A 27982-nucleotide genomic window follows, 5' to 3' on the forward strand; every position below is an offset into this window, starting at 1 on the left:
GTTAGTAACATCAGAAAAAAAGTAGCATGAGACGATTGAAAAGTAGCCTACAGAGGACTGAAAGAACAACTAGAACAGATGGATGGATGGACGGACGGACGGACGGACGGACGGACGGACGGACGGACGGACGGAGGGACGGACGGACGGACGGACGGACGGACGGACGGACGGACGGACGGACAGACAGACAGACAGACAGACAGACAGACAGACAGACAGACAGACAGACAGACAGACAGACAGACAGACAGACAGACAGACAGACAGATAGACAGACAGACAGACAGACAGATAGACAGATAGACAGATAGACAGATAGACAGATAGATAGATAGATAGATAGATAGATAGATAGATAGATAGATAGATAGATAGATAGATAGATAGATAGATAGATAGATAGACTACAGTATATTTTACAAATTTAAGGGGACGCTTTTATTCTGAAGGAGGTAGACCGGAAGTGTCATTGTTGCTATTCCTGTCAGACGATAGTGAGCAGTAGGATTTGTAGTCTGTGTTTTTTTTATTTGAGAAGTCTTTATCAGTGGAAAGACATGAGTAAACGGTTCAACATCAACCTGGAAGATTCAGCTTTCACCAAAGAAAGAACACCGGTCTGTATTCTGCCTCAATCTCAACTCCTAACTTCGTGCGGCTAATAGTTAGCAAGCTAACCGACTAACCTCCCTTTCAAATTCAAATGTCTAAATGAGCAGCTTAGTAGCAACACAACGCTTTGGTCAGGAGAGCTTGCTATAAATATACCCGATATTATTTATAATCTTCAGACCGGCTCTTCGTCTCATTGTTTTTCAGCCAAAGCCGCAGTTTGTGTCTTCATCCAAAGGAGCTGTCTCCTCAGCCTCCCCTGCTCCGGAGTCAGTGGACCAGCCCATGTCTTATGCTGAATACATCGTCCAGAGTAAAAGCACCGTGGCCCCTCAGAAGGAGAACATCTTCAGAGGTCCCGGGACTGATGGTGCTGGTGTCCCCAGTGTGAAACAAACCTGGACTGGTTCAGGATCTTCTGCCACTGAAGGGTGTGGAACAGGTCCGGATCAGGACAGTTCCAAAGGGACTGAAGGTGGATCTGAGGTGGTTCGGAGGACTGAGGAGACACAGGCGGTTTGCACAAATCAAAAAGAGGGAAACTGTCCACGGCCAGATGCGAGCCTCAGCCTGGGTCCCAAACCAGTGGGGACAGGGAGCAGCATTATTGTCAGTTCTCGACAGGTAATCAATCTTAAGGGTTTTTCAATCAGGCAACAAGATATGTAGGATTTACAAAAACACTGGGCATGAAGCCATGATAAATCTTTCTTATGAGTCGGTGGGTGTATTGTGATGATAAATGTCAAATCTTTATTTCTTATAGGCTGCTCTTTGCTTCTGAGGGGAAGTTGAAGAAATCAGACAATTGATTGTGGTTTTAAACTCTTCTTTGTGGGCAGGAAATTACAACAAAACATTTGTTGAAAAGCGAAATATTTCATAACTCTGAGGTAGAACATTCCATACAATGATGTGTTATACCTCTAACCGTGCAATGCATAAGCATTATACTGATAAATATTTAACTACAAACTTGAAGGAAAACTCTAATTTTTTACCCTAAATTATCCATCATTAATAGTAAATTGTAATTCGCCACACCTGACACTTCAAATGGCGATTCAGTCTCTTGGGTTTTATCTGGAAAGAAGTGTTTTCTAGTTTGTTAGTTGTTGGGCGAAATGGTACGTATCACATCACATCTTTTTTTTACATTCATACAGAGAGGAAATCCCATTCTGAAGTTTGTGCGGAGTGTCCCGTGGGAGTTTGGAGATGTCGTACCAGACTATGTGTTGGGCCAAACGGTGTGTGCTCTCTTCCTCAGGTGAGGTTTTGATCTGGAAGAATAGTGTGTGAGATCGTGCAGATGTGTTTCAATGTACACAGGAGGAGTAAACAGTTTGTTTTGTTAATGTTTAATGGTGTTTTCTTTATTTTGTGTTGCCTGTTTGGTTTGGATCTTGGTGTCTGGGCTGGCTTGAAGCCTGAGGTATCACAACCTCAACCCAAACTATATACACGACCGTTTGAAGCTACTTGGACAGACTTTCACCCTGCGAGTTTTACTGGTGCTAGTAGATGTAGTAAGTAAAAAACATGTTCTGTAAATACATTCAGGCTATGTTGTTAGCTGATATAGCTGTTTATTTGGTAGGTGTTGTTTTCCACTACAGTAAGTTTTGACATGTAATAATGGGATGTTCAGCTGAAAAGCCTCTAGAAAACACAAAATCAATAAATACACGCTTTTATGTCAGCCTACCATTCCAAAATATTGTATATCTTATACCTTGCCTAAGTTTATTCAGCTCTACTATTTAAAGTGTGACATGTAGCTGGAGGCTGTTTCACGTCTGCATATAGGTAAATATTAATGGATGACAGATATGCTGTATACATACTTGAAAAATATTTGGTTAAAAAAAAAACCTACAGCTCCATGTTCCATTTATGAAGCTTGAAGAATTCATTTAGTTTTTCTCACTCGTATATGATCACAGAAAGATCCTCATCATGCATTGAAGGAGCTGGCTCGCATCTGCATCATGGCCGACTGCACTCTCATCCTGGCTTGGAGGTAAGACCAGCTACAGATTGCCAAGAAGACAGATACATTGTTTTTTTCAGAAACACGGTCAGAAAAGAGCAGGCCTGGAAACGGCTTAGAATACACAAACTTTGTGAATTGTGAATAATACTGAAAGTATTTTATTTATTATGTTATACAGATTGGACATTTGTAGTTTCTGTCTTTCATACTTAAATTAAATTAAATATGCTCATTCTGACCATAATCAACACATGGAGAAACACTCAAAAACCCTAACTCTAGCATGTTTTATTTTTTTCTGTTTGTAATCTAGCATTATGGCTGGCCAAAAGAACAATTCAAATATTCTTAACGTTTTAATTGTGTTGATTTAACAGTCCGGAGGAGGCAGGACGTTACCTAGAAACATATAAGGCTTATGAAAAGAAACCAGCAGACCTACTGAAAGAGCAAGTGGAAAAGGACTATCTGTCGAAGGTAGGCAATATCATCCAAAGATTTAAACATCCGAAACTACTTCTAATGTGATCCTTTTTGCCACTTCAGAAAAAAGACATATGAGACATTATTATGTGATCTGACTTAATATGACGGCGTCACATTGAAATTCTGATTAAAATAAACTGCCAAAGTCATGCAGAGTTTTTCCATCTCTGAACAATGTGATGCTGATTGGATTTGTGATCCATAATTTGATATGTTTTTTAAAGGTTACAGATTGCTTGACCACTGTCAAGTCTATAAACAAGACTGATGCCATTACCTTATTGTCCACTTTTTCGGTGAGTATTACTGAACAGAAAACAGTATTTTTTCCTCCAGTAGCTGCTCTGTATGGCAAAGATTAATGTTATGATTGTTTCTGATCACTATACCCCTCCACACACACATTATGTGTGTAAGTACGTTGTTTCCAGTTTTGCTGAGTGATATGTGATCTCCTTGTATTTCTTGTTTTTTAACAGTCCATAGAAGGAATCATCAGTGCATCTAAGGAAGACCTGGTTCTCTGTCCAGGCCTTGGACCACAAAAGGTACATTCAAGCACATAAGCAAGATATAACTGTGCGGAGGATAGATGGAACATTTGTTCAATTAATATTTCTGCTCACAGGCCAGACGACTCTACGACGTGCTGCACAAGCCCTTCCTCAAGTCCAAAACAAAAGACACCTGAAACTTGAGACATGAGATGGTCATCACCTTGGACTTAACTGAATAACTACCAACTGAGAATCAAGGATGGTTCCAAGGATTTAAAATCTGAACTGTTCACAGGGCGTCACAACACTGTTTCAGTGTGAAAAGTGTTTTTTGAGTTTTGGTGTGTAGGTGGTTTAATGTTGAATGAATTTTATGGAAATAATGAAAATAAATATTTGTATATTTGTATACTTTATATTGTGCCTTAATTCTTTGTTACTCAATTAATTGAATATACTTTACACAAAACAAAAATAAGCAATAAAATATTTGTACATATATTTAGTTTATACATAGAAGGAAACAAATGAAAAAACAGATGGGTGAAGACCAAGACAGTTTGGCTTCCCTTCAGGGAGCTGTCCTGTCATCCATCTTTATATATATTCTATGGTCTCTAGACAGTACTGACTATGGTAGTGTCACCAAGACATACATCTGACTAGAGTCATGAAATCCATCACAATAACCATCTTTTCTCAAAGTTATGTTTGCTAGACAATGCAGCGAAACAAAAATAGACATCAATCAAAATGCAAGAAGCTGCTGTTCACCTACTCAGCTTTATATGACGCATTTCTTTGAACGCACCACTCAGAGAGATACAGGACAGACACAGGACCACCTGTATTACAAAGAGGAAATTGGTGATTGTTAACGTGGATCCCGTTAGTTTTTAGGGTTAGGGATACATTTTTTTCTCATAATGCAGAAGCTTCACTTGGAGATGTTGTCAGACAAGAGATGTACGTAAACACCAGACTGCATGCCATTAAAAGTTTTTTGCAAGTTTGGACATTTCTGGTTAAACAGTTGCTTTAATGTTTGTATTTGTAATATTTTACCCCATCATGTGTCTTTCCAATGGACTGTGTAAATAAATAATTTGATTGATAAACGTGGATGAACTATAAGACAATGGGTACCTGTGTACAAATAGATGAAAGTTGCTCGGTCCGACCTCTATGGGAGCAAGAGCTACAGCGAGTTCATTTTGATTCTCTTATTGGTTGTTGACTTGTCTCATTATGGATTTGTTGTCTCTTTTTATGGCAGTTTTGTGCACCTTTAGGGTCATTGTGGATCTTTTTGTTGTCACTTTGTGTCCATTTGTAGTCGTTCCATTGACTTCCCAATGAAAAATGTTAACAGTCCACTTAATTGGCCCAGGGACTCCTGACTATGTGATTCTTTGTGCTCCTGGACCTGTGCCCTGTAGACCCATTCAGTAATCTGCTCATGCATAGAAGTATATAAGTATAAATTACCATCCAAATATCACAAGAATGCGCGTGGGTCAATCATCGCTACCATAAAAAACAGATAGTGTTGTAAGCTTGCAAGTTTTCTAACTGACAAATTCACTTTGAGTTATAATACACAGTAAATCTGGTAAATCAGAGGAACAGAATCTCTGGGTAACATACTAGAATACTGTTTACTCCGGTCAGACATAACGTGCACTGAAAATAAGTGAATCTATGCCCCCATCTGCTGGATAGACGATGATACTATATGGTATGAACAGCATGTTATGGTTTAAACACATTCTCTTGATTTGTCTAAATAATACATGAAATATTATAATGATTCTCAAACACATTTTTCGTTATGTTGTAGGTAAAAACATATGGTTATCTGTTGCAATACAAAATACACACAACTCAACTTTCACAGCATGAACATCACTCTAATATCATACCTGTCTTATTTATATTTTTAAACATGAATCACTCATTATTGTCGCTTCAAAATCACTGCTCCCTGTGATTTTTTTTTTTATATTCAAAATGGATCCATCCCATACACCTTGGATTCCGAAACCAAAGGATTGTGCTTTCATTTCTCAGGAATTCGAGGGTCAGTTTCAGTTCTGTAGTTGGAGTTGGAGCTGGAGTTTTCCACGGATTCATGGCCTGGTACACTGTTCATTTCGAGAGCCTGGAGACAGGAGGTGCAACAGTGGAGCTAAACACTGGACTGACCTCAGAGAATAACACACAAAAACTTCCCTCAGCACTTCCTCTCGCTGTCATGCTGTTACAACATGGAACATAGTTTATTCACCTACAGCCGTTTCCAACAGCAAACTCACATAATTCAAATTAACAAAATTAGTGAGTGGTAAACATTAAAATACTTTTGACTTGAACACCACCGAGAACGTCTGTGTTTTAACCCAACGCTCATCTTCTAGTCCAAACTAAAAGGGCCCTCACAGAGCGTATCAAATACATCTGGATCATTAACCAAATTTAACCTGTTAATACATACTCTCTTTTTCCATTTCTTACAAGATATCTGCGTTCTTTACTCATATTTTTAACTTCCTCAGCTCATACCACATCCTTCCACAAAGTTTCAATAAGATCGATTCAGCAGTGTTTGTGTAATGCTTGTGAAAGTCACTTATACAGTAATGAAGGCATAACCTCCTCGTCAGATGTAAGAAGTCAAAGTCTCTAACGGCGGACAATATAAAATCGCCTCTTCTCTCTTCAGGCCAACGCCCTGGAAACAGACTCTCTTCATGTTGGACAGGCCGGTCAATGTGTATGAGGGAGACTCGATAGGTGGAGCCATTGTCCTGCACTGGAACATCAACAGCAGCAGAGAGGTCACTGACAGCTGCAAGGCAGAAATCTTTACTTCATACGCTTCAACTACTCAATATAATTAATGGACTATAACCCATAAAGTGGTGGGAGATTGCTTGATCATATTTTATAGCACCTTGATTGGGTTATTCCCATGCAATGTGACTCTGTTACATCCGTGAGGCTCTCAACGTGTCAATCACAGGTGGAAGTCCACAGAAAACCAGTGACTCATCCTCTGTTAGGCTGAGGGTCAGTGAAGGCATCAGCTGCGAGCTGCTTATGACCTGTAATGGCAGAGCGACCTTCATACATGGGCGGACATGTAGCCGTACTGTGGTACACGTGATATCCACAGGCCCAGGTGATTCAACACACCATGATGAATGCAATAGGAGGAGGGTTGGGTATGAATGATCAGCGGATGATCAGTGTAATTTCAATTTAAATGCTTGTTTGGGCTCAGTGGGGGAAACGGTTTCAGAGAAGACATTGCTGTGCTGACAATGATCAACAGAAACATGTTTTTATCAAATATTCGTGGACGCACCTGCAATAAATGAGAATTCAAGTTCAACACACTATGTTTCTGTCTTTATTTTTCCACAATATACATTTACTTTGCATTTGTAATTTGTACAAGTGTTTAAAAGCCAATGGGCCTGTGTGGAGTTAAGAAAAAAACATATTAACCATGAATTACAACAATTGGAGATTTCTTTTCTTTGTCTAAATGAAAAGATTAAAGTGATCATGCATGCCTCATATATATTATGTGTACTAATGGCTCACACGAGCTAAAATGTGCAATAAAAACACTGAATTATTCGCAATAAACCTCAGTATTCTAAATAACATAACTGTGCAATTCGCAAACTAACATTAATAAAAGTCTGTTGTGTTTCTGGAGTTATTCAACGGCAAATTAGTTCTTTGTCTTTTCGGGAATTTGGAGACGAGTGACTTTTGATTGTTTCAGGTGTATTTAAGACAATATCTTAATATGACCATATCAGAATTGCATTAAAGATGAGAAGAAGATTTTTGTCTAAGTAGATGCCTGCGTCCTGGTCACTGCTCTGTTTTACTCTTTGCTTTTGACCTGGAGCGTGTGTTGACTTCTGAGGATAAAGGCTGAGTGGGTAAGGATTCAGGAGCAGGAGGAAGAGGAGGTGATGAAGGCCTGGAGAGTGGAACAAACAGAGGGGGGTTTACAACTTTGACCTTAACCTCCTTACTTTTATCCTTTTTTTTCCTCAAGTGTTTATCACAGTGGCTAACAAAAGTGTCCAGCTTGACAAAGGTCTTGTTGCACACTTTGCAGTGATATGGCCGCAGTCCTTTCTTGAGGCGTATGTGCAGCCGGATGTACGACGATCGGACAAAGGTGCGGCAGCAGACGCCGCACTTCAGATCCTCTTTGCTACCCTCTGTTTTCTCAGGTTGGGTCGGTGCTGCTGCCGGTGCTGGCTTGGCCTTCCCAGAGGACTCCTGGGCCTTGTGAGAGAGCAGGAGGGACAAAGACCGAAAACCCTCACCGCACCGCTCACACTTGTACCGCCGCTCCCCTGTGTGAACACGAACGTGCGCTAGGAGCCCGGCCTTCTGCGTGAAACACTTGTCACAGTAGGAGCACTTGAAGGGTTTCTCACCAGTGTGGAGCCGGCTGTGCGTCTTCAGATGGGAGGCGCGGCCGAAGGTCTTGCCACAGTCCGGGCATTTGAACGGCCTGTCTCCGCTGTGGATTATCTTGTGCGCCATCAGATGGGAGGCCTGGTGGAATAACTTGCCACAGGTGCTGCATCCGAACTTCCTCTCCTTGTTGTGGGAGGCGAGGTGAAGATTCAGGTGGGCGGATGAGATGAACGTCTTGTTGCACAGGCTGCAGATGTGGGGGTCCAGGCGTAGGCGCCGGTGCGGCCGTCGGCCATTGGAAAGGCTGCCGCCCGCCTGGCAGGACGGGCACCTGGACTGGAGTGTCTGCTGCTGGTTGGGAGGGGATGACGTGCTGGTTGAGTCGGGCTCTGATTGGCTGAAAGTGCATCCACAGTCTGAGCAGTGGCCAGCCTGTTGGTCTTTATCACTGGGTTTATCCAGCATGGTGCTTTCTACAGCCACAGTGGAGGAGCCGGGGTTTCACAGGGACATCTGAAAGTCATAAACACCTATTTAGTTAAACAGAGTACACCCACCTCTGCCTATCAGCTGTGTTATTATGAAAACAAACCAGGCCACTTCAGGCAACGATGCAGCTCTTCTGGTCTTCTTGTGGCCCAGAAATAGACGAGAGGCTAAAGTGGAAGTGTAAAAAATATATTGCAAATCAAATGTGGGTCTTTGTTGGCAAACAAGCGGTGATCAGTCACGGTTGAGCTCGTGCATGTACAGCGCACAGCAGGTCTGATGAGAGTGGTTGCCGATGGACATGACAGCAGACTGATGTCCACATCTAAGAATCCAGATGTGCACCGCTGGACTGAACAACCAATCAGCTGCGCCGCAGGCCTCAGTGTTCGCCCTGAACAATGAGGTTATTGGAGAACGTGAGTAATGGCGGATAAATAAATGATTTCACATACCGCGATCATCCTTCTGTAGAGACGGAAACGTGCGGTTGTAGAAAGCAGTTGTCTCTCAAATGCAGACAAATGTCATAGTGACACAATCTGTTGTCCGATCACATCTTACGTCCTGGCTTTTTCCTGCTGTGAGGACCCGCCCCCGGATCTGTGGCGAAAACATCACACAAAATACAACAGGCTGCAGTGACATCTAGCGAGTGGCGGAGGAACATGTCTAGATTTTACTCTGGGACTCTAATATAAAATATTTTACTGCAGAGTCACGGTGCGTTCACATGCTGTGGACACTCTAAAAACAAAACAAAGAAAAACTAGTGTTGTATTTACGTTTAGAGAATAACATGATATCATCCTAAAAGAGGATAGATGTATTGAAGTGAGTAAAATAGAAAAAGAATAAAATATAACACATTAAAAAGACCATCAAGAGCTTAAGACTATCGAGTTAAAGATCAATTAATTGAACTCAAATAAACAAGTTAAAAACGTATCTTTTGGCTTAAATATATAGAGTTTGGATCTTGTGTGAGATGGACACACGGTTTGCAAGTGACACAAGTTTAACCCTTGACAATTTGTTGCATTAGAAAAGTCTAATTAGAGCTGAATGCAAACTTGTATGATTTTATTTTTACGTGATGACGTAACATTCGCATGCTTTTCCGAGTTGTTCCACGTACAAGTGGCGTTCAGGTTAATTTTCTCAGTCAGGAAGTTATTTCTGATTATCCGAAAACCACGTGATAATAAACACTTGTGTGCAAGTGCAGTGATTGTGAGTGTGTGCGTTCGTGTGTGTGCGTTATGTGCGTGCGCTCGTGTGCGTGTGTTTGTGTGCGTGTTCGTGTGTGTTCGTTAGTGTGTGTTCGTCACACGCGCGCACGCACACAGAGTTAAGTTTCGTTTTCCCTGACGCAGCCAAAACAAATGAACCCTGTAGGAAGCATTTCTGATGAAACGGTCTCTGGGTAAAGTTTCATTTTGGGTGAACTGGTTCTGACGAAAGAAACAGACGTGAAACAGGAAACGTCTCGTCACGTTGGGGCAGGACATCTTCAGTCTTTATATTCTCATGATGAAACTCCATTCAGTCAGTCAGTGGACATCCCAGCATCTGCAGACCTGAGACAACCCGGCGACCCACATGTCTGAGGTACAGTGTTTTTACTGCTGTTTGTATTTTTGGTTTATTAATTATTTTGTCCACTTCCTACTTTGATACTTTTATTGAGCCAGTAAAATCTAAATCACACTTCCAGTCGTGTAAAGGCACAGATGTGGATCATCTGAGTTGAGCCTAAATTAAGTCAATATTTGTTAATTATTGTAGTGAGCACACGGGTATTGTCAAGATGGAAACTAACTGTAAAACCATATAATCCTCTACACTGGATCAGTTTAACCTTATAATTTGGATGGCTGAAACTTTGCTATGTTAGTCTCGAGTCCACTTGCAAAAGATGGTATTTGCATCTTCAATATGCAGTGTGAGTCAGCAAAAATGATCTGGACATGAAACAGGAAACTGGGTTGTTGCACCACTAACCTGCTTGTATCTTGATTTTCAATTAATCAGAAAACTGATCTAGAATCAGTCTGTGTGATGAAAGACTATAAATTTGTTACACTGGCATTCTGGGTCTGAATATACATGTCTGAACCACACCCTTACTCTTGATATGGCAAACTAATTCAAAATCTAAATACATATAGCGGTAAACTATTAAATGCAGTTCTAACTGATTTCTATGCATTTTATTTTGTCATGCACATGGTGGCGTTAATACAGGGTTATGGTTTTTGACATTAACAAGTTGCTGATGTTTCTGCAGACATTTTTTAATTCCAGATAAAACTGTGGAAATAAGGCAGAAACCTGAGTCATCACATTATTTCACTCCCTGATACTTTTAAAAATAATTTTTTTTATAACACTTCCTTGTGCCCATTGCATATTAAATACAATTTTAACACACCATAGTAATAAAGAAGGCTACTGTCTGTCACTGTTAATGAACATTGTTATGCATTAACATTGTTGCTGTTAAATGGTGTGTAACATTTGCTTAGTTGTTGCCTTGTTGTTTGTTTCATGTAATGTGGTTTATCGGGGGTGAATGTAAAATGTTGTGCAACTGAATTTCAGCACACTCAAAATGTTGGTTAGTGTTGCCGGATGACGTCACACAGCAATTACCACATGCATGATGTCATCGTGTGGCAGCCTGCCATGTGTCTGAAGATTACGGGTGAATCTGTCCGCCCACTTCCGGTCTCACAGAATAGACATTCAGGCTTGAGATTTTTGAACTGTTATATATTTCTCTGATTCTCTTTTCAGAAAGCAGGACCACCATGAAATAAACCCTGGTCCATTAAGACCACAGATTAACATATTCCAAGCTGCTTTTCTTCATCACCACAGTGTCATCTGACAAAATCAGCAAACAAACAAATCCAAGACAATGACTGTGATTTTAGCTACAATTACTTATTAACGACTGTCTCAGGGAGACAGTTGGTGGATGATAAGTCACACCATTGATTTTTGATCAGAATGTTTACATGAGCTGCTACCAGAATATTCCATTCACATTCCCGTTTGCATATTATAGACCATAGTCTGACCATAACATAAATAGTTGCTTGACAGTGAGACCATTTTCTTAAGCGGCTTAATGTCAGGTATTAATATTGGTGTCTATGTAAACAAAGCCAATGTCAGCTGCCATGCTGTGGGGACAATTAAATGTGATCTAGCTTTGCAACGCATTCAAACAAAAACTCAGCGGCGCTGATGTATTTATGATATGTTTTGTATATGAACAGTTTGCTTTGTAAAGTGCTCAGGAACTTAACTAATCTTTTTCAATTCATTATTAACGCCAGTAACTATGCTGGAGTCAATGCAGTTGTCACAATAATGTGATTCTGTTACAGCACCCAACACAGGCAGGATGAGTCAGAAGACAAAGAAAAAAGCTGGGTGAGTTTCACCTGTATCTGTTTATACATTGATGCTCTGACCCATTACAGTGAGAGGGACATCACCTTATGTTTCACTTTTGGTAATTTTGATCAATGTGCTTGTATCATTAATTCAGCCTAATATTATCTTATGATTCTGTTTATAGCTTTCTTTTTTTTAAATGTATTTCTTACTCTGACTTGTCTAGCCCCACCCTTACAATCTCTTAAGTACTTGGACGACTCGCCTTGTGTTGATTTGGATTCTAACTCTTTTTCTTTAATCCTGCTGCTTTGTTTAGAACGTCCTTCGGGGCAACAGCTCCACCCTTCATTGACTACCTGAAAGATATTCTACGTCGATACCCAGACGGTGGACAGATTCTGAAGGTTGGTATACAGTCAGTGCTCACTTGTCAAATACTGGTTGAAAAAGGCATGGGAATTAAGCTATGCTAAACGCTAGAGGCTCAATCCAACGCTTAAAGTGCTTGGAACAAATGTTTGTGTTGATTGAAACTGTACGAGCGTTATACAGGAAGATGTTCCAGTGAGCAGATTGTGACATTACGTTACTGATTTAATCAGAACATTTCTCAAGTCAGGGGAAAAGACACCACGACGGCTAACATTACGCTGCTAGCTTCATTAAAACATGCAAGTTGGTTATATAACGCTCCAGCACCTGACAAAGGTTTATCATTCCCTGTGATGAGGATGTATATCTTTCATAAAGCTCGTCATCAGAGTAGGCAAAAGGATTTTGTGGGTCTCTGAAGACCCTTGTCCTCCTCAGAGACCCTGTAATTAATCCTGAACTGCCAATTTACCTACTTCATAAGAAATTAATGAGAGCTGAAAACTCTGAATTAAACTCAAACTTACCCTGAAAAACGCAAATCTTACTTTGTACCAAAGGCCTCCGGTCTTCTAAACTCTGTTCATGGTCATGATCATTATTTGTCAACAGGAGCTGATTCAAAATGCAGATGATGGTCAAGCCACAGAAGTGGTTTTCATCCACGATGAGAGAAGCTATGGGACTAAGAGCCTGTGGACTGATGAACTGGAAAAATACCAAGGTAACAAATTTATAAATAATTGATAACTTGATGATAGAGCTTATAAGTCAAACAGCAAAACCTGGTTCTCATGATCACTTGATAAGAAGTGTGATATTTAATAATCATCTTCTCTGCAGATGTAAAACAGCCTCTGCAATGTAATGTATGTAGCTGGTTACAGATCCCACGACTACTATTGTATTAATTACAGATGTTTTACCCAACAGTTTTAAATACTGGATCTGACCAGGAAATTAATTGCTTTATTTCTACAGCATTTTTACCTCAGTTTTTGCAGCGGTGGACTTCAAATTAAGCAGTTTGAGAGAAACTGGAGAACATTAATGAACACAAGCATGAATTGATGTAATGCCATAAGCACTTTTCTCTGAAACTAACTTTTTAGGTCCCGCTCTATATGCATACAACAATGCTGCCTTTACTGGTGATGACTGGAAAGCAATTCAGAGGGCAGGGAGGAGTGACAAGCGTTATGACCCAAACAAAGTCGGGAGGTTTGGAATCGGCTTCAACTCTGTCTACCACATAACAGGTAAAAACATGTGCACTCACTACCCATGTGCCTCATAGTCAAAGTATTAGTATTAAATAAAGTACGTTGCAAATTAACGGCAAAATATTTATTTAATCTTTTTTACAGATGTGCCGAGTATATTCAGCTCAGCACACCTTGGCTTGTTGGACCCCCAAGAAAAAATATTTGGAGAAAGAAATGGAGGTTATCTGTGGTCTTTGGATGATCCAGAACACCAAGAAGCTCTGACGTTCATGCACGATCAGTTCCAACCCTTTAGAGATATAGTATCACTTGTGAGCGAACAAGAGTGGTCAAAAGTCATCACGGAGGATCAGTACTTTGACGGCACAATTTTCAGATTCCCTTTGCGCGACGAGACATCAGAGATTTCAGATAATCTGTATGACTCTGACAAGGTGGTTGAGCTTTTCGACAGCTTCATTGCAGATGCGGACCAGAGCCTCCTGTTCCTCAAAAATGTGACTTCTGTGTCACTGATACATATCGACGTACATGGCACTGTGACCACCAGACTTAAGGTGATATCCTCAGTGAACACGGATGTCGTTTTGAAGTCAGAAGATGAGTCAGTCATTGAGTGTTTAACAAGGTTCAAACTGATCACCCTCCATGCAGACGCCCACAGAGAAACAAAGTGGCTTGTGACAACATGTACCATGAAGGAAGGCATTGTAGAAAATCTAGATGCACTCGCAGAAAAGTTGAAATTTTTGCCTCAAGTTGACTTGGCATTCCCTTGTGGAGAGCGAACAGACAGCAGCCAAGGTCGACTGAGCTGCTTCCTTCCCCTCCCAAACAATGAGTCCAACAAAACAGGACTCCCAGTTAATGTCAACGCATGCTTTGGTCTCACAGACAACAGAAGACACATCAAGTGGCAAGAGGAAGACCAGAGACATGATGAACATGCCATGTGGAATGAACTGCTGATGAAGGATGTGCTCCCTCATGCATACCTCACGATCATTCAAGATGCTATCAAACTTGCCCAGCAGTCTGTTCTGCCTCTCTGTTCTGTGTACGATTTGTGGCCAGATATCACCAAGATACAGCACAAAGACAAATGGCATGCTGTTGGTCTGGATGTTCTCAGTCACTTGTTCTCACAGGATGTGGCTCTCCTCTCTCTCGCAAAAGATGAACAAAAATTCATCACTCTATCTGAAGCTGTGTTCCCCTGTAATGCTCCAACAAGCTCTGAAATACTGTCCGCCATTAAAAATACTTTGGTTTCCTGTGGAGAAAATCTTGTCACATTACCGGGACCTGTTGCAAGAGCCATACGTGAGGCCTGTCCTGTCAGCAGCCTGACATATGTGACGCCAGCTTTCTTGAGGGACATTCTCCACAACACTGGTGTCGATATCATCCCTAAAGACGACAAACTATGTCTTTTGGAGTTCATATTGAGTGATGGAGAATACAGAGAACTTGAGGGTCTTCAGCTGCTACCACTCAATGATGGCTCTTTCAGATCTTTCACGGACAATGAGGAGGACACGGCTTTAATTGACAGCGATGAATTTCCCAGGTAAAATATATTTATAATAAAATATTATTCATATAAATAAAATGAAGACCATGAGACAAACACCCACAATCTAGTCTGGTCTAGTTATGATGAGCAATTAACGTAATGGTAGTTTGATTAGATCAAGGTGGATAATAACCCTCAGATTGCAGACCCTAACACAAAGTGGCAAAAAAAACAACCAAAACATGGCTTGAAAATCAACCTAAGCCAGACCCTGGATTTGTAGAATCATTACAACCCTTGTACATTTGTAGGTAGGGAACGCCAGGTCATATACAGTGGGCTTGTCAGAGCTTTTTTGTAGAAAATAACTGCATGCAAGTGTGGTGGTCCTGTGGCCCACACCCAATCTCAAATGCTTTGCTTTTTTAACGATGTGATTTTTTCCTTAAGCATTGAAAACACCAGAGATATGACTCGTTTTTTTTAAGTTTAGCCTGAACCCTAACCCCAAACCTTGACCCTTTACACAAGTTATAATGTACTGTATTTACAGTTTGATCCATATTAATATAAATTGGCAGTTGTTCCCCGAATCCAGTGAATCTACTTATTGGCTTACTCTTTCTTGCTTCAGTATTTTATTTGACAATGCATATGGTTTTAAGAAGTTTCTGATCTTCTCTTCCATTAGATTGAATCTAGACTGATAGAAACATGTGCTATCTTTTGTGCAGAGCCTTGCTGCCATGCTGCGAACACCTCTTCATCCCTGATGATCTCAGTCCAGCCTGCATTACCCACCTGAATGAACTGTCCAAAGAAGGTATGGATGTGATTTTATAGAAAACAGTGATTTAAAAGTGAATTGTGTCTGTAATTTGCATGTTGTTTCACTACATCAACACATATTTATACATATATTGTTCCAAAAATGTGTGTTTCAGATTTCTACAAAGTCATCAACATTGACGCAGACGAAGTGGCAGACTACACAAGGAGGTTTTTGCCACCAGACTGGAAGCAGACCAGGACGGGGCTCGTAACCTGGAACATCGGCTGCAGTCAACATCCACCTTTAGAATGGCTCCAAGAATTCTGGAAATTTCTCAACACTCACTTCAAAGAGTTAAGTCAATTCACTGGAATACCATTAATACCTATCAGCCCCCTGTCTGTCAGTCAGGCTGTGTCACTAGCACAACTACAACAGAGTACAACCCTCATCTTTCAGAAAAGCAAAAACATTAGCTTGCCAGATGAAATAGCTCAGTTGTTGACTAAAGCCGGTGGCACAGTGGTGAGAGGAAACGAATGGCTCCAGCACACAGACTTAGACTCTTACGTGCTCTGCCCATCTCCGAGGAGCGTCATGAAAGTCTTGGTGAATTTAGACCCTCAGAATCTCATTGGAGAACTCATGACGGCCTCTCGCACAGCACGAGAAGAGCTGAAAGATTATCTCTCTCGTCTGGATTCTCTCTCAAAGAGTGAGAATGATTTACTCTCAAAGTTACCTCTCTTTCAAACCATGAGAGGAGTGTGTTCGGCAGCTCAATCAAAGAAGGCTGTTCTTATGACATCTGGTCTAACAGTACCAACAGAGCTCCCAATGCCTGATTCAGTTGTGCAGTGTGCTACTGAGGCTGATCGCAGATTGTTACAGCTGCTCAAAATTATTCCCTTGAACACAGCCGAAGCAGTCCTTCTCCTTGTTGCCTGTATTGAGAAGAGATCTTGCAGCAAAGAAGACACAGAGAAAATCATGACTTGGATTTTACAGAATGGTAATATCCTTTTCTCTCAGAATAAGACCTTGAGACAAAGATGCAAGGATTTGAGCTTCATTGAGGTGAACGGACAGCTGAAAAAGGCCTCAAACTTTTTGGATCCAAGAATTAAATCTTTCTCAGTCATTTTTGACTCAAATCTATTCCCCCCACATCTGTACACTGACACATCACAAATGCTTGAAAGCCTAACAGATCTTGGATTGCTAAATAAAAAAGCAGATGTGTCACCTCAGCACTTGTTGAATGCCGCCACACGGATTGACAAAATGCATGTTTCCTCTCCAGCTGAGGCTGAGAAAAGAGCTCAGGTGCTCTTAAAATTGTTGGATGGTGATAAACTGCTGTCAAAGTTTTCAGATAAGGAGTTTCAAAGCTTCAAAATGCTCAAATGGATCCCATGTAATCAACCTGGTTATGACAAATCTCAGAAAATTGGTTTCTTCTGCCCAAATGAAGTAACACATTCTGATTTCAAGGACATTGTTGGACATGTAATGCCTCTACTGGGAAATGTCACTGACAGAGTAAGCAACAGACTTGGTCTCAAATGTCGACCCCCACCAGAAAAAGTGATGGACAATTTATCAGTCCTGACATCAAAGGTCCAGAAAATGGTTGATCCTGACAGAGATGTGGATTTCAAAACGGAGCTGCATAGCATTTACAAACACATGCAAGATGACATCTCTGAATTTGCGACAATGATAAACGGGGACACACGCTGGCTGTGGAGCCACAACCAGTTTGTTTCACCAAAGGATCTGGTTCTTGACTACCCACCTAATCTAGATCTGAGCCCTTACATTGGAAAGGTGCCCGATGAATTCCTCTCATACAAGAAGTTGCTCAAGGACTCAGGCTTGAGAACGCTAATTTCAGATGAAGAAATCATTGGCATTCTGCATTCTATCCAGCAAAATATTGAAGGAAGGCAACAGCCATGTGCAAGTTCCTCTGAGGTACAAGTGTCAATAGAAATTCTTAACTGGCTTTGGAGAGAGAAGAAGGCTGTTAAGGATGACATCCCAGTGCCAGTCATGTTAGAGGGTGAACAATACACGCTGAAACCAGGGTCAACAGCAGTCTTCTGTGATGTCAGCAAAAATGGGTTGAAAGATCTTAAGTGCAGCCAGGAGGAAATTCAGGTTGTACATGAGGAAATCACAAAAGCAACAGCTGAATGGTTGAACATTCAATTTCTCAGTACCTTTATCCTCAATCCAGAGTTGGTGGGAATAGAGCAGTGTGGGCAATCTGAGCCAATAACAACAAGGATTAAAAACATTCTTAAAGAATATGATGAAGAAAGTGATGTATTCAAAGAGCTAATCCAGAATGCAGAAGATGCTGGAGCAGAGGTCTGCAAATTCCTGGTGGACTTCCGAGTGCACAAAGATCCCCCTGAAAGTCTCATTGACCCTGACATGGCTCTTTGTCAAGGACCCTGTCTTTGGGCATTTAATAATGAGCAGTTCACAGCTGAGGACTGGAAAAATATTGTCCGAGTTGGCGCTGCTTCAAAAGAAACCCAAGTGGAAAAAATTGGAAAGTTTGGACTTGGATTCAATACTGTGTATCATGTGACAGATGTTCCCTCCATCCTGAGTGGCAACAGTCTTCTCATTCTTGATCCAAATGTAACTCATCTTAAAAAGCACATCAGGACTGAAACAAATCCTGGAATCAAGCTTGATCTCTCTAATCAGCAACTTTTCCGTTGGTTTCCTGGTCAGTTTGGACCATATGAACACATTTTTGATTGCAATTTCAGCAAACAAAGTCCTCCTGAACCTTATTCAGGCACTCTGATCAAACTACCTTTTCGAACTGAAGAAGAAGCTCTCCAGTCAGAAATAAGCACAACGGTGTATCACAAACACAATATCCTCACTTTTCAACAGCACTTAACTACGAATTCACAAACTCACCTGCTTTTCCTGAAGAAAGTCAATGCATTAACTCTACAAACGATCTCCAGCAATGCATCCACTCCACCAAGAGATGATGAAATAGAAGCCGTTCTAACCGTCTCCAAAACCGTTGTGAGTGCAGTGAGGATTCCTGATGCATCTTTTGTGTCAAAGCAGGATCAGGCTGAGAAAGCACTGTTGAAGCTTGATGGAAAATGTGAAGAGGTCATTGACTCCACCACAGTCAGTGTTGTCCAAATCACCAGTCAGCAGTCTGGAGTGACTGAAGTCCAGTCCTGGCTCCTGTGCAACTGCTTTGGAACAGATAAGTCTTTAAAAATGGCCCTTGAAAAAAACAGAGAAGCCAGGTTCTCTTTGCCCATAGGGGGGGTTGCTGTGCCTTTGAATAATAATGCAAAATCCGGGAAACTGGGCTCATCACAAACCGACCTTGTTGGACAGGCATTTTGCTTCCTTCCTCTTTCCATTCATACAGGTCTTCCAGTTAATGTAAATGGTACATTTGCCGTAACAAGCAACCGAAAAGGTCTGTGGGAGAGTGGGGTGAAACATGACTGGAACAAAGCCCTTCTCCAGGATCCTGTAGTGAAGGCATATGTCATGACACTTTTGACACTGAAAATGTCTGAAATCAACCAACTGAAAGATTACTGTTATCACACCTTCTGGCCTGATAGAGAGAAAGTGAGTGAAACTTTCAAGCCTTTGGTGGATGCGTTTTACTCCACCATTGCCCAGAACAACAAAGGTCCAGAGCTCTTTAGTGATGGAGAACATTGGTGCTCAATGGACACTGCCATATTTCTACATGAGAGCATCGAAGAGGATGAGGACGTCAGTGAACTTGTCACACAGCTGTGCAAAAAATATCTAAAACCATCCAACATTGTTGTTCCTCTTCCATTGTGGCTGAAAAATAGCTTCAAACAGGCAGGCCTGGAAAAGGTTGTACAGAACAGAACATGGACCTGGGAAAGGTTTTACCAAGAAGTAGTGTTTAACAACCTTGATACCATCGATCCTGTGAGCAGAGATAGGCTTTTACTGCATGCTATCGATCTTCAAGTCACAGGGATTGACAATCGACTCCTCAGCGAACCATGCATTCCCACAACAGATGGACAGCTGCAATATATCAACAAACTTGTAGATCCATCAGGGAAAGCTGCCTGTCTTTTTGAAGCAGAAGAGGGGCGTTTGCTTGGTGGGACAAAACATGACTTTTGCTCCCCCAAAAGGATCAAGCGCTTGTTGGAACTTGGAATGGCAAGTGACTATCTCCCACTGGAAGAAATCACAGAAAAAGCCGGCACAATCCCTCAAACCTGGAAAACTGACAGAAATAAAGCATATGAGAGGTTGAGATGCCTTTTTACACTTATGGAACATCACATGTATGAGGAAGACTCCCCCAAATGGGTAACACTCAGGCAGACGGAATTTCTTCCAGCATTTCCCCCTGGTGACATGAAAGTGAAAGGAAATGCAACACTCAGAAGGCCCACTGATGTGTTTAGTGACAAATGCAGACTTCTTGTGCACATGACGCAACCTGTGCTGGATCGTACCAATCTGAAGATATACAACACTGATCCGATCCTACAAATCTTAGGAGTTCACGACAGTCCAAGTCCTGAGACAGTGCTTCAGCAGCTGGAAGAAATGTCGAAGCAGTCTCAATCCACTGACCAACCTATGCTTCACGAAATAGCACATGAGTGCTATAAGTTTCTAAACCAGGGGCTCAGTGAGTCTGAGAACTCCACTGTTATCTCACAGAGGGCAAATTCATTCCCTTTCATCCTTGTAGGCAGTACATTTATAAATGTGAACTGTGTAGCTGAAAATGAGCAGTTTGACGCAAAACCGTACCTGCATGTACTTCCACCTGGCTTCAAAAGTTTCACAAAACTCTGGAAATGTGTAGGTGTTGAGGAAAAATACACAATCAGTCAGTTTGAAACTGTGCTCCAGAACTTGCACTGTCAACATGGAAACAAGCCCCTGCCAAAGAGTGATCTGTCAACGTGCCTCACAATTTTAAACAAAGGGATATTTGAGGCAAAAGAGAAAGCAACTGTTGAATGCCTGATACCCAATGAACATGGAGTTTTGCAACCTGCAAATGAGCTGTTTTACGATGACAGCCCATGGAGGCCAGTGGCTACTGGTGTCACATTAAGCCACAAGAATATCGCACGTGCTATGGCTCAGCACTTTGGAATAAAAACAACTAGGCATCTTACTCTGGAAAGCAATGTAGCTGACATTTCACCATTTGCATTTCAGTTTGAGCAGCAGGAGGAACTGACAGTTCGAATCAAAAACATCATTTCAGCCTATCCTTCAAAAAAGGATATCCTTAAAGAGCTAATCCAAAATGCTGATGATGCAGAGGCAACAGAAATACATTTTGTGTGGGACAAACGACAGCATGGCAAAGAAAAAACTTTTGGGAAGAAATGGAACCATCTGCAAGGTCCAGCACTGTGTGTATTCAACAACAAAGTGTTTTCTGATGCTGACCTGGCTGGAATTCAACACCTGGGAGAAGGAGGGAAGCACAACACTCCAGGAAAGACAGGAAAATATGGTGTTGGATTCAACTCTGTTTATCATTTGACTGACTGCCCCTCAATCCTCACTGGAGATGAATTACTGTGCATTTCTGATCCCAATCAAAAATACATTGAAGGTTCTTCAGACAAACCACTTCCTGGCATTGGCTATAAACTAGCTGATGAATTTAAGAACATGTACATGGACGTCTACAAATCCTTTCTTCCAGACGACTTCCCTCTCAAAGACGGCACCATGTTCAGATTACCTCTGAGGATTGGTACCATGGCAAACAGCTCCAACATATCAAAGCAGGGAGTCACTGACAATGACATGAGAAAACTGTGCTCTGCTCTCTCTGAAGATCCTGAAGGATTAATTCTGTTTCTGAAAAACATCTGCAAAATCAAAGTCCATGAAATCAATCCTTCAGGAAAACTCAAAACACTCTACGTGGTTGAAAAACGTCTACACCAGAAAAGCAGAGAAGAAAAGGATGCTTTTGTAAAACTTCAACAAGAAGCACTTCAATCTGACGAAGTAGCATCACCGCACAACACGATTTATGAAACCACGATTTCAACCTCAAGTAAAAGACTAAGTAAATGGATCGTTGCAGAGCAGTTTGGCTCATTCAAAAACAGAGAGGGAAGGGAAATACTATCAGAGAAAATTCCCCAAGCAGCAATAGCAGCACGTGTGAGCTTAAAGGATGAGAGTAAGCCTCGTGGTGGTTTGGATTTTAAAGGCGAAGCATTTTGTTCACTTCCTTTGCCTGGGACCACAGGACTTCCAGTGCACATCAACGCAAACTTTGAGGTAGACTCTTCCAGGAGAAGCCTTTGGAAAGAAGATGGGCAAAGTCAGAAAAGTGAGTGGAATGAACAATTGAAACAGAGTGTCATTGCTCCACTGTACGCAGATCTCCTTCATTACATCAGCCAAAAAATTGCAAAGACAAACGTGTCATTTAGATCTCTGTGTTTACTCTTCAATCATTCATATTTGTTTTTTTGGCCAAATGTGTCCAAAGATGTTGGTCAGAATTGGCATCAAATGATACACGAGGTGTACAGATCAATCAAGGAAAAAGGCCTAACTGTGATTCCTGTGATGAGAAGATCAACGCATGTAAGTGCAGGCCGCACATTTATTGAATACTCTTTTGACTGGGGTGACATCAGAGAAACTGAGCCAATAAAGGCACTTTACCTGACACATTCAGGCGATGAGGAGATGAATCTCATTTTGGAAGATCTGGGAATGAAATTGGTTCCATTTACTTCTAAAATGCAAGAAGTTTGGAAAAGCTTCAAATCTGCCGGTATTGAAATGAAAGACGTGAATCCTTCAACTGTACGGACTTTCCTGAAGGAACAACCTCTCCATGACCCAAAGCAAACAGATGAAGCATTACCACTGCCCATAACTTCCACTCTGATCAGTGATGATAAAAGATGTTCAGAGCTCCTGGGATTCTGCTTAAAAGATCTCTTGTTGCCACTGGTGACCAAGGACAACGCTAGTTTACTCGATGGGCTTCCACTTCTCCTCACAAGAGATAAAGTTTTGAGAGTGTTCAACTCTAAATCTCCTAAACTGATATCACCATACAACATTTTGTTCATTAAATACATGGACCAATTTGCAGATTATCCGACCAACCGAGATCACATGACTGTTCTGCAAAGATTTAACCTCGTCAAAAGTCTGACAGTTCCCCTTGCAGCAAACTATCTGAAGCCCTTAATTCAGCATCATCTTGATAGCTGTGCTGTTGATTCAGACAGTGGTCTCCATGTCCCAAACAAGACAATGTTGGTGTGGTTGAATTCACTTTGGAAATTCTTAGCAAGTCAAATTAAGCCTGCAACAACCAGTGGTGACGAACCAGCTCTGACATTCAGTGATGTGAGGCAGCTTTTCAGTGACTGCTACATTCTACCGGTTGTGTGTCCAAGGTTAACCAACAAGTGCTTCTTAAAAACAATGAAAGATATGAGGAGTGTGATTCAGTGTCCCTCAAACAAATCAGACATCCTCTTCAAACTTGGTTTCATGCAGCTCAACAATACATTCTTCTACGAGACGCATGTAGATCAACAGATACATCCACTTCTATACTCTGAGCTTATGGATGTGAACGATGCAAGCTGTGTGCTGGACCAGGTTTTTAAAATTGACCACTCAGAGTTTTCCCAGCTCTCCTCTGATGAGAAAAGTGAGCTTCAGAGCTTCCTGCACTCTGGAGTGGCCAAGGCCAAAGACACTAAAGACTTTCAGCGGAAGCTCAGGTCCCTGCCATTATTTGAAACAATATTTGGTGAAAGAGTGAGGATTGATGGACACAAGGAGGTATTTATCCTTGACAGTGAACAATTGTGGAAGTTTCCGGATTTGTTCCTCCTGCACAACAGCAACACCATTTTTCTCAAAAACTACCATCTGTCACAATCACTGAACATCAAAATCCTGACTGATATGGAGTTTTTAATAAAGTTCATTCTCCCTGTTGTACACACACTCACAGAGAAGATGACGCTTCAGTGCTTCAAGCTCTTACTGTCCCTGCAACTTGATGACAACTACTGTCAATACAAGGACCAAATCATCTCCTCGATGAAGACGGTCAAATTGATTCGCAATTCCAAAGGCTGTTTGAAAGCAGCATCATATTTCTCTGATGATAGCATCGAGCTATACAAGAAAATGTTGCCCCAGGAGAGATTTGTGCCTGAGAGATTTTGGTCTGAGGTTGATGAAAGAAATCCACTAAAAAAAATACAAGCAAAAGAGCTGCTCATAGAACTTGGAATGAAGCATGTGCTGTCAAACGATGAAATAATAACTTTTGCACAGCAGTTGGAATCAGAAGCGAAAGAGAACTTTCAGCTTCAAGAGTTGAAAGCTAAATCATCATTACTCTTTATGGAAGCCTTAACTAAAGTGAGTGAGGAAGAAAACAATGAAAAGTTGCTGGAGAGCATAGCCGACATCAAGTTCATTTTCCCCGTGACAATTCAAAAAGAACTGTGCGACTATCACCAACCATTCGTCCCTGAGGGAAGTGCTGTTGCAATCAGAGGCTCTTTGATGGAAATCGATCCCAAGCATCAAGAATTGATTTGGTCTTCAATGCCAATCATACATTTACCAGTTTATCAGAAGCCGCTGCGGATGCTGAAAAATGCAGGTGCCCATGATCAACCACCTCCACAGTGTGTAACCAGCAACATGAGCAACATCTGTCAGTCTCCCTGTCAAACTGACAAGTTGATTAAAACCCGTGCTATTGTGTTTCGAAGTTCCTACGCCTTCCTGCAAACAAACACATTTGACAGTCGGCCACTGGCTGGTCTGCCCATTGTATTGGTTGAAAAAGACAAAGAACTTGTGAAGACTGAAGACACGTCTCTTTTCGTCCCCTATCACAATGAATTCAGACCATATTTGTACAACATTTCTGTAGTTGATATAACTTACGAAGAGTTCTTCAATAATATAGGTGTTAAGGAAAAACCTACTGCTGTGGAGTATAGTAACGTTCTGGCAGCAATTTATGCCGACACCTGTGATAAACCACATCTAAACGCAAACCAACTAATCACTGTAAAACGTGCTGTTCAGATGTTGTTTGGATTAATAAAAGGCCAAAGAGACAAGTCCTTTGTTAAAGATGTGAAGTCTTTGTATCTTCCTGCAGTAGATGGTAAATTATACCCCTCATGCAAACTGTACTACAATGACACAACATTTGTGACCAAACGGTTAGAAGAAGCATTGGGGGCTGAGGTCATGTTGCTTGAAAAACTCAGCGAATGCCATTTGGAGAAAGACACCTATGAGCATCATCGGCTGGTGAAAATGCTGCCTCCAAACCTTCAGCCAAAAATGCTGTCTCATGTCACTGAGGAGAAAGTAGTGGAATCACACCTTGAGCTTTGTGAGCTTGAGACTGACTGTGAATTCAGTGGATGGTTTGAACAGCATCTGTCCTCATTTCCATTCAGACATGGACTCATTTGTCTCATCAGAGCAGGGTCTCAAGGGGAAATTCAAGACGAAGATGCCGCTGACATGTGCGAGAAGATTTTTGGCAGTATTCAGATCGTCTGCTGCCAAAACCTGGAAACAAAGCTTTGGCTGAATGAACAGCCGCTAGAGAAAACTGCCACTGAAAGTGGTGTTTTTGTCACACGAGGGCAACAAGGCTGCATATTTTACCTAAAACACAATGATGACATAGCTATAAAGGTTATAGGTGAAGTCAATATGACACTGACAAAGGAGATTATTGCTCTTTTATGCACCAGAATTGAACCAGATCACCTACCAGTCCTTGGACAACTCCTTTTGTGTGACAGTTTACAAGATGTTCAGAAAACTCTGGCCATGAATAAGATCCAAGACAGCACTGAAACTAAAAGTTTGCTTTTCAAACCACCAGCCCCTGGGACAGAAGTACCAAAGGAATGGCATGATTCCTTAGACATGAACATCCTCAATAACTTTGAGGAGGGGGAATATGTTGGCTACAGCACTGACAACAAGTATATTTATGCAGTTATTGTTGAAGAACTGCCTGGAAACTCTGGGCAGCTTTCACGCAGATACAAAGTCGATATTGGAGAAGAGGATCCAATTGAAGTCAGTTGTCTCGACATATATCAGATTAAACGGGAAAAGAAAGCAAAACTTGGGAGGACTTGCAAATCCAGTTCTTGCATGGAGCTTGAGCCACTGGCGGGAGCTGTGCCGCCTCATTCCCAGTCATCATCTACAAGATCCTTACCAGCCTCTTTTGACGAGGCTAATAGGGAAATTGATCAGTGCTTGGCAGAGATATGGACTCTTCCTGCAGAGGAGTGGCGCAAAGCCATCAAGCGGCTGTACCTCAGGTGGCATCCTGACAAAAATCCTGACCACCAGGTTCTTTCCAATGAGGCATTCAAATACTTAATGAGTCGAGTTGATGAGCTTCTCACAGGCAAAGGCAAAACCAGAGGTCCCCAGGATATCAGAAACTTCTACCAGCAATGGGATCAAGAGGCACATTATCACCGTAGTAAGCGAGAGGGATTCTCTGGTGGTGGTTTTTGGACCAATAATGGCAATGTCCCACAGCCGAACAAAGAGGAGGCTCAGCGCTGGTGCAGACAGGCTCGCTGTGATCTCAATGCAGCCAACAAGGACACCGGTGGGGGCAGCACAGAATGGTGTCTGTTCAAAGTCCATCAAGCAGTGGAAAAGTCTCTTACAGCCGCGGAGTATAAAAAGCACGGCCGTCCTCTCGCCGGCAGTTCCATCTCAGCCCTTGCCACACGAGTTTCCGGCTACAACCTCCAACTGACAAATCTGCCTCAAATAGTGCAAAATCTGAAGATACTGGGAGTGGACGCCAAAAAGACTCAGTATCCCAACTGCCATCGGTATCCACACATTCCAAACGGACAGTTCAAATCTGAGAACGAAATGCAAGCACTAGAGAAAGCGTCTGAGCTTCTCAGTGCAGTTGAGGCGTATGTGAATTAGCAATGCGAGAGTCATGTAATGCTGAGCCATATGCTGGTATTTAGACATTAATATAACTTTTTTTTTAAAGTCTCTCTTTTTGGACTAATTTCACCAGATGATTAGTTTCTGAAATGTAAAGAAACAGGGATTTTCTGCCTGGTTGTAAACGTCTTGATGTCTCACCGAGGATCAGTACATTCATTATCATTTATAACTTCTCATTAGATAGATAGATAGATTACTTTATTCATCCCCGAAGGGAAATTAAGTCGTCATAGCAGCCGGTATATTTGAATACAATAAAATACAATACAATAGGGATCAGTACTCTCACAAAACACCTTATGTCATGAAAATGCAGATATCAAATAATTGTTGTTGTGATGTCAACATGCATGAATACTTGCTAAGGACCAGTATAATCACTCTGCTACTTTGTAATGTTCTATTAGTGTCAATAACCACTCACTGAGGACCAATATACAGTGATCATTGTGTGACTGTTATGAAAGTGTTCCACATTTATGGCTTCTTTCTGTGGGCCTGTTCATCCACTGTACTTTATGTTCTATTAATGTTTTTAAGTACTCACTGAGTGTAAATATACAGTGATTGATTTATGTCATGAAAATACATGTTCCTTTTCAGTTTTGTAACTTTAATAGCGGAAAACCCAAGTAATCATTGTGCCACTTTGTTTAGAAAATGCAAGTGCAAAAGTTTTCCACGTATCATTTTGAAATAAACATCTGTTATAGTTGAATCACCTTTTTCCTGTTAGAAAAAATGAATACAAAATTCAAGTTGAATAAAGGATGAAAAGTTTACTCCCGTTTCATGTTTGTTTTGAAGTCTTCTCACAGGTAATGTAGTGTAAGGTTTTGACAAATGATTGTGTTTGTAATATGGCTAAATCCTACACAGCATGTGTGTATATGTACAGCACCACGTCATCCGTGTGAATGGGGTGTGCCCAGCATTCTTAATTATGACTATTATTATTATTATTAGTATATAGAACAAACCTAAGTCATTGCTTTTTTTTAGTGCTGTTAAACGATTAAAATATTTAATCGCGATTAATCGCATTTATGTCATAGTTAACTCAAAATTAATCGCAATTAATCA

General features: G+C 41.3%; 3 protein-coding genes across 5 annotated transcripts; 2 read left to right on the top strand and 1 right to left on the bottom strand.

Annotated features, from left to right (window-relative positions):
- Positions 1 to 490: 490 nt before the first annotated feature.
- ercc1 (excision repair cross-complementation group 1) lies at positions 491 to 4010 on the top strand. The gene is made up of 9 exons (XM_061088674.1): positions 491 to 620; positions 823 to 1239; positions 1782 to 1885; positions 2045 to 2144; positions 2562 to 2638; positions 2989 to 3088; positions 3322 to 3393; positions 3577 to 3645; positions 3726 to 4010. The coding sequence occupies exons 1-9, from the start codon at positions 561 to 563 to the stop codon at positions 3786 to 3788; spliced, it is 1062 nt and encodes a 353-aa protein (XP_060944657.1). The 5' UTR covers positions 491 to 560; the 3' UTR covers positions 3789 to 4010.
- A 2983-nt stretch (positions 4011 to 6993) lies between these two features.
- LOC133021678 (gastrula zinc finger protein XlCGF67.1-like) lies at positions 6994 to 9108 on the bottom strand. Of its 3 annotated transcripts, none has more exons than XM_061088629.1 (3): positions 8991 to 9108; positions 8064 to 8702; positions 6994 to 7594 (listed from the first exon to the last, which is right to left on the bottom strand). In XM_061088629.1, the coding sequence occupies exons 2-3, from the start codon at positions 8509 to 8511 to the stop codon at positions 7410 to 7412; spliced, it is 633 nt and encodes a 210-aa protein (XP_060944612.1). In that variant the 5' UTR covers positions 8512 to 8702; positions 8991 to 9108; the 3' UTR covers positions 6994 to 7409. The 3 variants fall into 3 exon arrangements, with proteins under 3 accessions (XP_060944612.1, XP_060944610.1, XP_060944611.1); XM_061088627.1 differs by having other exon boundaries at positions 7405 to 8559; positions 8639 to 8702; XM_061088628.1 differs by having other exon boundaries at positions 7405 to 8559.
- Positions 9109 to 10078: 970 nt separating this feature from the next.
- On the top strand, positions 10079 to 27661 carry LOC133021395 (sacsin-like). Its single transcript, XM_061088229.1, has 8 exons — positions 10079 to 10146; positions 11934 to 11979; positions 12263 to 12350; positions 12931 to 13042; positions 13431 to 13577; positions 13686 to 15114; positions 15795 to 15883; positions 16005 to 27661. The coding sequence occupies exons 2-8, from the start codon at positions 11951 to 11953 to the stop codon at positions 26870 to 26872; spliced, it is 12762 nt and encodes a 4253-aa protein (XP_060944212.1). The 5' UTR covers positions 10079 to 10146; positions 11934 to 11950; the 3' UTR covers positions 26873 to 27661.
- The last annotated feature ends 321 nt before the right edge of the window (positions 27662 to 27982 follow it).

This window comes from Limanda limanda, chromosome 16 (assembly GCF_963576545.1).
Source record: "Limanda limanda chromosome 16, fLimLim1.1, whole genome shotgun sequence".
NCBI classification, from domain to species: domain Eukaryota; kingdom Metazoa; phylum Chordata; class Actinopteri; order Pleuronectiformes; family Pleuronectidae; genus Limanda; species Limanda limanda.

Excerpts from the sequence above, each read along its gene's own strand:
- LOC133021678 (XM_061088628.1), bottom strand. The coding sequence starts at position 8,511 with ATGCTGGATAAACCCAGTGATAAAGACCAACAGGCTGGCCACTGCTCA.
- ercc1 (XM_061088674.1), top strand. The coding sequence starts at position 561 with ATGAGTAAACGGTTCAACATCAACCTGGAAGATTCAGCTTTCACCAAA. Across the intron at positions 1,886-2,044 it reads GTGTGTGCTCTCTTCCTCAG|CCTGAGGTATCACAACCTCA; the intron begins GTGAGGTTTTGA and ends GCTGGCTTGAAG. Across the intron at positions 2,145-2,561 it reads TACTGGTGCTAGTAGATGTA|AAAGATCCTCATCATGCATT; the intron begins GTAAGTAAAAAA and ends ATATGATCACAG.
- LOC133021395 (XM_061088229.1), top strand. The coding sequence starts at position 11,951 with ATGAGTCAGAAGACAAAGAAAAAAGCTGG. Across the intron at positions 13,043-13,430 it reads TGAACTGGAAAAATACCAAG|GTCCCGCTCTATATGCATAC; the intron begins GTAACAAATTTA and ends CTAACTTTTTAG. Across the intron at positions 13,578-13,685 it reads CTCTGTCTACCACATAACAG|ATGTGCCGAGTATATTCAGC; the intron begins GTAAAAACATGT and ends TCTTTTTTACAG.